At 47.9% G+C, this 10,997-nt stretch overlaps 1 protein-coding gene across 1 annotated transcript; it reads right to left on the bottom strand.

Moving 5' to 3' along the window:
• Positions 1 to 2,514: 2,514 nt before the first annotated feature.
• LGALS7 (galectin 7) lies at positions 2,515 to 4,373 on the bottom strand. Its single transcript, XM_031963139.1, has 4 exons — positions 4,291 to 4,373; positions 4,007 to 4,095; positions 3,125 to 3,326; positions 2,515 to 2,750 (listed from the first exon to the last, which is right to left on the bottom strand). The coding sequence occupies exons 1-4, from the start codon at positions 4,300 to 4,302 to the stop codon at positions 2,637 to 2,639; spliced, it is 417 nt and encodes a 138-aa protein (XP_031818999.1). The 5' UTR covers positions 4,303 to 4,373; the 3' UTR covers positions 2,515 to 2,636.
• Between the last annotated feature and the right edge of the window lie 6,624 nt (positions 4,374 to 10,997).

The following is a 10,997-nucleotide window of genomic DNA, read 5'->3' as shown; positions in this document are numbered from 1 at the left end:
CTTTTGTTTTTTTTCCTTTTCTTTTAAAAAAAAAAACCCAAAACATTAAAAGAAATGAAAAAGAAGCTAGGAGAGGAATATGGGAGAAATATAGATGATCTAAAAATAAAAGAGTGCAATAAAATGTATTTAATGATAACAAATCCCCACAGAACAGAGTCCCAGAGGACACAGTAGAGGGACAACATGGAGGATATTGATTAGGGGCAGCTGAGTGTGGCCAGGGTTATCTGGATCTCCAGTTCAGGATGGGCTGGGGCACCAAGAGAAAAGGGAGAAGGGGCTTCTCCCCAGGAGGGGGGCCTGTGAGACAGCCCCGAGGGGAGGAGGCAGCCAAGGGTATGCCAGTGGGATGGGGGGCAACACTCAGCTTCCAGCCTCTTGAGCTCTGGGGGATGGGGGTGTCCTAGTCTCCTTCCTGTCCCCAGGCTCCCCAGGGTCCACAGACTCACAAGAAGATAAATTTAGTGGGTGAGGGTGGCTGTGATGGCCCTCGATTCCCCATAAAAGCCCAGGAGTGGATAGAGGGCGGAATGGGGGCTGGGCATCCCTTCCCTGTCTTTGGCTAAGGAGTGCCCAAGCTTGGAGGATCAGCCCTGGCAACAGGCCCAAGGGGAGCTGGGAAAGGGGGGTTGTTCCCGGGGCTCCCCCACATGTTCCATTCCCACTCTAGAAGGCCTGGTCGCGCCGTGCTCCACGCAGGCCACGGAGAGCACTGCCACGCTCCCTTCCATTCCATCAGAGCCATCAGAGAGATCTGAGACTGTGCTTCCTGAGACTGTGCTTCCCCACAGTTTCCCACGGGAAACTTGGCCCGTCTGCTTCAATCCCAACTATGGAAACCTTCATTCTCCACACACTCCTCCTCCTCTTGCTCCTCCTCCTCGCCCAGCTGGGCATCTGAGCAGACTCTGGCTGTCCTGACCACCCAGACACCACTTCCACCTGGTGCTAGGGTCCACGGGAGTGGGGGGTGGGGGGATTGTCCCCTAGAATTCTGCTCCTCGGCTCTAGAGGATGATCTGATCAGAAAGCCTGGCAGGAGGGATGGGAACCAGCTCCCTCCGGGGGAGGGACAGACACTGTTGGGAAACTCCAATGGCCTCAAGGCCCTCAGCCTGGGAATGTGTGGGGGCAGCAAGTCCAGGCAACCTGGGCCCAGGAACCCAGTTTTCCTGCCCCCCTGTCCCCACGGGGATCTGGCAATGTAACCTCACAGTTCCCGGGGATGGGGATGGGGAGATGTTGCTCTCCTAAGTGATTATCCCTCCTCTGTGCCCTGTTCTTTGCCTTCCCCTCCCCTGTGCCCTGTTCTTTGCCTTCCCTGGAAGCACTGGTGGAAATGCTTTTAGGCCCTGCAAAGCTCGGCCCTGCCCCTCTCCCCATCCCCCAGCAGGCTTCTGGGAGTATCCAGGTTCAGTGCCTCCAAAGGGGGCAAGGAGACCAGAGGGGGGTTTCACTTGAGATGGAGGACAATGGAATTGTTTGCTTTCTGAAATGTCCCTTCTGCTTCCTCCCCGGGTAGCACAAAGTGATCTGGAGCCTCCCTCTGTCTCCCCCCACTCCTAGGTTCTCCCCTTTTGCCATATAGCCTGAACCCCAAGTATTGGGGTTCTGATGCACAGTGCTTGAAGAAGCAAGAAGCGGGGCTCCGTCTCCAGGACTGCAAACACGCAGGCATTTACACAGAAGGACAAAATAAATCAGAGATAAGGAACTGCCGATGGGCAGAGTGGGCAGAGCAACAGCTAGAGTCAGAGGTCTTGGGTTCAAATTCCACCGATGCCTTCTAAATCTGGCCTCGGACTAATGGTGTGAACCTGGGCAAGTCACCTGAGCTGTTTACCTTAGCTTACTCATCTGTGAAATGAATTGGAGCAGGAAATGGCAAACCTCTAGCTGTGTGACTTCTCTCTGTTTGCCTCAGTTTCCTCATCTGTAAAACTAAGAAATTGGAATAGAAGTCCCTGGAGGGGCCTTTCAGCTCTAACGGTCTATCTAGGAGCCCTGCTGGAGAAAGCAGGCCATGGAAGGGAGGGGAGGTGCCGAGGGATGGGGAAGAAAGGGATTCATTGTTCAGAACTGGAACTAAGACCTCGGTTTGCACCCCCCACCAACCCTCACTACACCTGCTAGTTTGTATGAGCCTGGAAAGTCGACTCTGAGCCTCAGTTTCCCCAGTGGTAAAATGTGACCCCCTCAATGTGTTGTTGTGGGACTGTGTGAGACGATGTATAAGGGCTCTGAAACCTTAGAGAGCTGCAGAAATGGCACAATTATTCTGGAGTCTGCAGCTCCTCAGAGGCCATGCTTCCCCGCCCCACCCCCGCCCTTGCCCGGTTTTTTATTAGCATCTTTTTCCCAGGAGCACTGAGGGAGTGTCTGCGGTGGGTAGGGAGTGGGGGAGGAAGGGGGGCACCTCAGGATGCTCTAGGCAGGGAGGGGAAGGCCTGGAAAGGGGGGCGCATGATCCCCCCCATCCCTCGGCGGGAAGAAAGACAGGAGAGCCATGAGCGGGGTGGGAGGGGGCAAAGACTTTATTAGGTGTCGAGGCCCTCCCCTCCCTCCCCAGCCTTGCGTTTCAAGTAAAAACCCCAACCCCTGGATGCCCCGACGACCCCCGACGGCCCCGACGTTCAGAGGACGGACACGCTCTGTAGCTGCACGTCGCCGCCGACCTCCAGGAGCCGGACCAGGGCCAGAGGCATGCGGTGCGGGAAGTGGTGGAACACGCTGTCGCCGGCCACGGCCTGGGGAAGGAGGCGGAGGGGTCTCAGACGGGCCCCTCCCCGGCGCCCTCGGTCCCGGGCCCCCACCCCCGAGACCCGGGCTAGTCCCGGGGGAAGGGGACCCGCCGGCGACCCTCTCACGGTCCCCTCCGGCCTCCCCCGTCTCCCCACTGCGGATCCGCCGTCCAAGGCCTTGGGTCCGCCCACCCCGCCCTCCGGGCCAGAAGCTTCTCCTCCGTCCAGCCTCCCTCGGAGGCCGCGTCCTTGCGACGCCTCTCCCCGGCCCTGCCCCCGGACGGCGCCGGCCAGCGGGTCCCAGCGGCGCTGCCCCCGCCGGGCCCCGTCCTGCCAGTCCCCGGCATCCCCCCGACGGAGCCCTGGGCCCCGGCCGCTACCTTGAAGCCGTCGTCCGTGATTATGAGGAGCAGGTCGAAGGGCTGGCCCTTCTGGAAGGGGAGGCTGGGGCTCCGCTCCTCGCGCCCCCAGGTGCCATTCTGGAAGGAGTTAAACACCATCTCCCCCGAGTCCAGGCGGGGGTTGCAGTGGAGGGCGGCGTCTGCCCCCGCGGCTTCGGAGCACAGGAGGTTCAAGTGGAAGCTGCGGCAGAGCGGCGGGACCCGCGTCAGCGCCCACGGGTGGGGGGGGCGGGGGCCCTTGGGGGAGGGGGCTTCTGGGGATCTGGGAGGGGGGCAGGAGAGCCCTTGGGGGAGGGGGCTTCTGGGGAATCTGGGACGGGAAGGGGGGAGGGCTTCATTACCCGGATGGGGTAAGCTCTGGGCTGGGGCTCCCAGGGATGCGCAGTGTGGGCTGAGGCCTTAGGAGGCTCGATGGGGCTGCGGGAGGGGGGCTGGGGCAGAGCCGAGATTCCCACACAGACAAAATCGCCAGGAACCCCAACCCAAGGGGAGGGTCTGGGAGCTGGTGAAGGAATGGCGTCCAGCCTGAGGTCCCAGGGGTGGGGGGGAGGGGGACAGGGGGCCGCTGGGCCCAAACCTTGCAACCCACAACTCCCGAGCCTTCTAGAGTCAGAGTCAGAGTGGGTAGAAGTTCTGGGGCGCCATGGGGAGCTGGAGCCCCAGACATATCCCCAAGTCCCCCAGACATACCTGGTGGGGGTCCCCATTCAGGAACCATATCTCCAACCTGCCCCCCCAGGGGACCCCGAAACTGCCCCTAGGAATTACCACGGGATGAATGGCCAAGGCCCTATGCACCTCTGGTACATGCTCAGGGGCCCCAGGACCCCGCCCTTCATGCCTCAGGTACCCCAGACTCACCGATTTGCGTTGGGTGGCAGGGTTCCCCTAACTCGGATCACGGAGCCAGGCCGGAGCCCTTCTTGGAGCTGGGCCTTGTGAGGGACGGTCTGCAGGACACAGGCAATAGGAGGTGAGCCCCAAACTCAGAGAGGGGCCTGGCAAGAACACACTGCGACAGGAGGCATGGGGAAGACAAAGAGCCAAGGAGAAGGGTGATAGAGAAGAGCTCAGGTGGAGGGGGACAGAGCTGGAAGCAACATCTTCCCCCCTTCCATCCATGGTTTCCCAGAGCAGACACTCACGTAGTTGGCCATGGTCTAGCCTGCGCAGGTGTAATCTGGTGGTGGGAGGTGAATGCCAGCTGGGACAAGTCTTATAAACTATGGGGGTGTGGGGGGAGGGCCCTGACTCATCCATCCCCGCCCGCCCCAGGGGGCTCAATGACTCACGGCTCAGGGAAGGGGGGGAAGAGCAGGCAGATAACAGCTCCTCAACCCCACCCTGCCCGGGAGAGCCCCAGCACAGCCAGGTGCCCACAATAAGAGAGGTGGGGTTCAGCCAGCCCCCAGCATCCCATTTCCAGTTGGGTACCGTGGCCTTCTCCTAGCACAGCTATGCCCCACTCGGGAGATGGGGGAAGCTCCCAAACATCCCCAGACCCAGCGGAGGAGCCAGAAAGTGCTTTAAACTCTCCAGAGATTAATGGATGGGGAAAGTTTAGTGACACTGAGGCAGCTCACACACCCTCTCATCCATCCACACATCCATCCATCTGCACACATCTCCCAGCTGACGCAGAGCCCCAGGGTGCTGGGCTGGGAGAGCAGAGACAGAGACAAGTGCCTGTTCTGGCTCCCAGGGCGCTCTCCCTCCCCACCCATCCCGGGCTCTGACTTTCAGGCCTCCCTACGTGGGGACCATACTGAGGAAAGGGATTTTAGTGTTTGAAAGTCAGAATATGGATGGAAAGTGGGGATGTGTTAATTGAGGGAAGTTTGAGGTTGCATAGAGGTCTCCAGAATTAGTCCCAGTTCCATCTGGTGCTTCAAGATCCTCAGACTCAATGGGAGAGGGATGTGGGGAGGAGAGTAAGAGAAACTCAAATCTGGAAAGGACCTCAGGGGCCATCTCCTCTGATATCCAACCTTCCATTAAAAACCTCCAATGAAGGGGAAACTGGAGACCACTGATCCCCAGGCACATTCTAGGGACCTTCTTCTCTTCCCAGCTTCCCCCTGCAGCTCCTACTTCTTTCTTTGGGAGCCAGTGAAAGAAATTCAATTTTCCTATCGATTCCTCTTCCATTTGAGAACTCATTCTAAGACACACCCATAGATCTGTGACCCCATCAATGTGGATGCTCCCTGAAATGGTGCAGAGGGAGCCCTATCCACCCCTCACCTATCCTGTCCATTGCCATCTGATAAACTGCTTTTCTTGGAACCTCCTCAGCCTCTCTGGGAACTCCCAGGCTGCATTGGCACTTAGGCCAAATGTCAGTTTCCCACGTCACTAGGCTATCGTTTTCAATCATACATTTCCTTTTAAAACTCATTTTCTAAATCTTATTTTTTTAGTTAACAGTAATCAATCTTCTCTCCTTTCCCTCTCTCAACCATTGGGGAAAAAAACAAACAACTTAGTAACAAATATACATAGTCAAGCAAAGCAAAACAAATTCCCCCATGCAACATGCTAATCATGGGTCTTCTGGTGTCATGATTGGTCACTGAATCTTAAATCTTTAGTTTGTCTTTATATTATTTTTGTTGTAGGAATTGCTCTGATTCTGCTCACTTCACTTTGTCCCAGTTCATAGAGATCTTCCCAGGTTTCTCTGAAATCATCTCTTTCATCATTTCTTATGGCACAAGAGTGTTCTATCATTTGTTCAGCTCTTCCCAGTCTCCTGGTTCCCTTCTAATTATTAAGCTGAATTCGTTTTTTTCATGCACAAACTTTTAAAATTTATGTAACCACAAGTTCTTCCTCTATCCGTAGGTTTGACAGATATTTTCTTGCATGCTTCCCTAAATTGTATTTTTTTTCTAAATTATGTACTTGTCTTTTTATATGGTGTGAGATGTTGATCTAAGCCTAATTTCTGCTAGCAATTATTTTTTAGTTTTTTTCTGAACAGTTTTTGTCATAGAGAGTGCTTGCCCCAACTGTTGGATTGATCAAACTCTAGGTTACTGTGCTTACTTGCTGCTGTATGTTGTGAACCTGAACTGTTCCCCTGATGAACCTTTCTATTTCTTACACAGTACCAAGTTATTCTAATGATTACAGTTTGGTAATATAATCTGAGATCTGATACTACTAGTTCCCCTTCCTTCCCATTCTTTTCATTGATTCCCGTGATATTCTTGAGTTTTTTTCCTCCAGATGAATTTTGTTTGATTTTTTTTAGCTCTATAAAAATTATTTAGCAGTTTGATTGGTACGGCACTGAATAAATAAATAAATTTAGATATAATTTTCATTTTATTATAAGGGCTACTCATATCTATGTGCAATTAAAATTTTCTCAAATTATTTAAATCTTTGTATAAAGAGTATTTTTAAAATTATGTTCATATATAGTTCCTGTGGGTTTCTTGACAGGTAAACTCTAAGATTTCTCTGGATTTTCTGTTTGGATTTAAAAACCTTTCATAATTTGATTCCCTCCTACTTTTCCAGTCTTCTTATACCTTATTCCCCTCTTCACACTTGGCAAACCAGTGACACTGGCTTCCTTGCTCTTCTTCCCAGATAACATTACATCTCCCAACTCTGGAGAATTTTCACTGACTATCTCCATTTTGGAGCACCCTCCTTTCTCATCACTGACTGTTAACTTTTCTTATTTCCTTCAAGTCACGTCTAAAGTCCCAGCTCCTACAAAAATTATCTCCTGCTTCCCTTTAATGCTAGTGTCCTTCCTCTGAGATGATCCTCCATTTTTATCCTTATCTCTTAATAAATGTTTACTGATTGATTGGTTGATATTATTCAAGGCACACTTGATGAATGATTTTATTGAACAACTTTTTTTCTCCTTTTTTTTTTAAAGATCTTTGTTAGTCATAGTGGTTTCCTAGGTAGGGAAGAGGGACTGAAATATTCAGAAAGGAAAGCAATAAATATAAAGACCAAAAAACAGAAAAGAGTAAATGAAACAACATTGTGAAAAATGATCAAGACTCTGAGAAAGATTGGGTCCTCATGATGTTCACTAATCTATAGGAAAGTTTTCCATTTTCTAACTTTAAGAATCAATATATGATCAATAAATTTGATTTATTGGGGTGGAGGGAGAGAATCTGAGCAATTTTCCCTGCTCAGTTACAATTAAAGCTGCCCTCTTCCTGTTCAATTTGATGCCCAATTCGTTGTTCATTTGCAGTATCCAAATTCTGTAGTTGTTCATCTAGATGCTCTTTATGTGTGGCCTTTACCTCTCTAAACCGCAAGTTTCCTTAGCTTTTAAAATGAAGATATTCAGCTGGAACATCTCTGAAATCTTTTCTTGCTCTAATTCTACAATCCTATGAACTATCATCATCTGGACAATAGGCGTTTTTCATCCACTTCATTTGTCCTGTATGGATAGTTAAGTTGAACTCTTTTGAGTGATTATGAATCTCATTTGAGAGGTTGTGCAGTGTTCTGGGGCTACATGCAATTGGCCCCAAATCATTTGCATATAAGAGTCTGGAAGACTTCCCTATTGATAGGGAATCTCTCTTTGATTCTTAATTTCTGTGCTGGATATCATACAAGAGGGTGATGAACTAACTCCTTTGGTGTTTGTAGGTCTCCCTGTTTTATACCTCACTTGATAATGATGATCAATTGGGCTAGTTAGGTGAGTACTGGCCCTGGAATCAGGAGGACCTGAGTTCAAATCCAGACTATGTGACCCTGGATATGGTAATTAAACTTAATTGTCTCAAAGAAGATAATGATGATCAAAGGGTCATTCAACAAGGTTATCTCTGCTGCTATACTTTTCAAGGAAACTTCTATGATTTGATATATCTTTCTTTTTTTATTTTTTTAATAATAATAGTTTTTTTATTTTTCAAAATACATGCAGTTTTCGGTATCCACCTTTGCAAAACCTTGTGTTCCATAGTTTTCTCCCTTCCTCCCCACTTTCCCCCTCCCTTAGACAACAAGTACAGTTCTTCTAAACGTATTTCCAGTTATCCTGGTACACACACACACACACACACACACACACACACACACCAAAAAAAAAAAAAAAAACAGATCAAAAAGGAGGGAAAATAGAGAAAAAAACAAGCAAACCACAACAATAAAAAAAAAAGTGAAAATATTATGTTGTGATCCACACTCAGTTCCCACAGTCCTCTCACATGGCTCTCTCCATCACAAACCTATTGAATTGGCCCAAATTGCCTCCTTGTTGAAAAGAGCCAAGTCTATCAGAGTCGAGCAATGTGACCCTTAGTTCAAAGAGTCGCAGGAGACTCCTTGGTGGAGACTGATTGAGTACTCAGTGTTCTGAGCCTGAGGGAGGATCAGAGTTGGGGAGAGCCAGAGAGAAGTAAGATCCTAGTCATTACAGAAGCCCTAAAGAGAGAGAAAGACTCTGAGAAGAAGCCAGCTTCTGAGAGGAACCAGTAATCCACTTATGTGACGGAACACCATCCTCGTGTTCATTGTGTTACCAGTGGTTCTCAACCTTTTGTTTTCAGTACTTTTATCCTATTAAAAATTATTGAGAATCTCTCCAAAGCGGTTTTGTTTATCTGGGTTATATTTATAGACATTTACCATATTGGAAATAAAAACTATTTTTGAATTTGTAGACCCTCTAAAAGGGTTTAAGAGATCCCCAGGATTCTCTAGACCATACTTTGAGAACCTTATTGTGGAAGAACTGATGAAGGGGATGGTTTCAGAGAAGCCTGGGAAGATCTGTATAAACTGATGCAGAGTGAAGTGAGCAGAAGCAGAACAGTCGATGCAATGATAACAATATTGCAAAAAAAATTAGATTTTTTGAAAGATTTATGAAATTCAATCAATTCCACAATCAACCATGATTCCCAAAGACTCGTGCTATCTACCTCTGACAGAAAGGTGATGAACTCTAGATGAAGACTGAGATACAATCAATGAGGAAACTTCTTTTCCTTGATTACATTTGTTACAATGCTTTTTTTAAAAAAAATTCTTCCTTTATAACGGGTATGGGGGAGGAGGAGAAAGAGAGAATGGGTTTCCTTTAATTCTCAAAAAATAAATTTTAAAAAAGGAAAGAGAAAAGAACTGAGACAGAGAAGAAGTGGGAAAGGAATAAGGAGGGGGAGGGAGGAAGGGCACTCTGAATTTGTACCCAGATTGAAATTAGATTCAGCCACTTATGATGTGTCTGAATTTAACTTCAACTGTAAAACTTAGGGAGTTATTAACGGAGATGTAACTCTCCACTGTGGACAGAAAATGGCTTGCAAAACTCCCAAGTGTCCCACCCTGAAAGCAGATTAAAATACAATTGGGAAATGTTTAACAAAATAAATAGAACTATGATATCACACAGATAATGTTCATTTGTGGTTTTTTAAGTCAACATACAGCAGGGCAGGGATTTATCTCTGTTTGAGCTTGACCCATTGACCAGGTGATCTCCCAACATCAATCCCAGATAGCTCCATTATGTCCCCCAAGCCTTCTCTTCTTCAGACTAAAATACTCTTTTGAGTCTAGGATAGAATTTAGATTAATTTGTTTTTTACAGCTTTCCACAATCTGGTTCCAGCCTACCTTTCCAGGTTTAACACATGCTCTGGCAGCCTTAAAAATGCTTGATTTTTCTTCTCACTTCTTCTTCAAGAGCCGCCCCTGCAAGAAGCCTGTTCCCGTCCCCCATCCTCTCCAGATTACCTTGACTATATTTTGTATTTAACACCCTACGAACGCTTTCCCCTTCCAATATAGTGCAAACCCCTTGAGGTCAGGATTGTCTCATTTTTGTCTTTGTTTACCCTGAGACAAGAGTCTGTGAGACTCAGCTGCCTTGAACATGTATGTTCTGGGGCAGGAAACTTAAGTCAGAATAAGGAAGCATGAAATTTGTATTCGGCAGGTAGAGATTGGCTGGCTTTTGATGATTGTCTCTGTTGCTTACCAGCTGTGTGACCCTGAACAAATCATTTTATCTCTGTTCTGTAAAAATGGGGATATACCTTTATTGGTCTGTCCAGGAGAGGGGAAAAGTGGGAAGGGAGAAAAATTTGGAACATAAAGTTTTGCAAGGGTGAAGGTTAAAAACTATCTCTACATGTCCTTTGAAAAATAAAAAGCTATGCTGAAAAATTACCCATGCATATGTTTTGTCAATAAAAAGCTATAAAAAAAATAACTGGAAAAAAAAGAAAACTAAAAAGCTATTATTACAGGGAAAAAAATAAAAATAAAATTTAAAAAAGTAAAAATGGGGATAATGATCTTCCTGAGGTTGCTGAGGATCAAATGAGACAATATTTATACAGTATAAAGGGCCGATGTCTCTTAACAACTCTAGATTCTCTGCTGGGATGGATCCATTTTAAAATGTGTAAGGTTTTTCCTCCCATTTTTGCTGTGTTTAGTGAACACTTTGGTACACTGGATAGTTGAGTCTTGTGAATGGATGTGTAGTGTTGGGAATTTGCCAAAGGAGAAGTATGAATATGGAGTGGAAAGCCCCATGGGCAGTTAGGTAGTCAGGAAAACCCGGTTCCAGTCTAGTGACAGACATTTGCTGAATGTGTGAATCCTGGACAAATCATATAATCACTGTTTGCTTCCATGCGGTAAACTTTAAGATCTTGTGTAAATACTGGCTTATCATTATTATTGTTGCTGTTATGATTATTTCCCTCTGAGCTTTGGATTTTGATACTTCCCGACTGCTCTGGAGAAGGATGGAGAACTGCATTGGTTGTTGGTCGCCGCTGGACCTGGACCCTCTGTACACGGTATCCGCAGCTGGCTTTGAGATTGAACCGGC

The sequence above is a fragment of the Sarcophilus harrisii genome, chromosome 3 (genome assembly GCF_902635505.1).
Source record: "Sarcophilus harrisii chromosome 3, mSarHar1.11, whole genome shotgun sequence".
NCBI lineage: Eukaryota > Metazoa > Chordata > Mammalia > Dasyuromorphia > Dasyuridae > Sarcophilus > Sarcophilus harrisii.
Note: the sequence above shows the minus strand (reverse complement) of the source record. Positions and strands in the feature narration are given on the sequence as shown.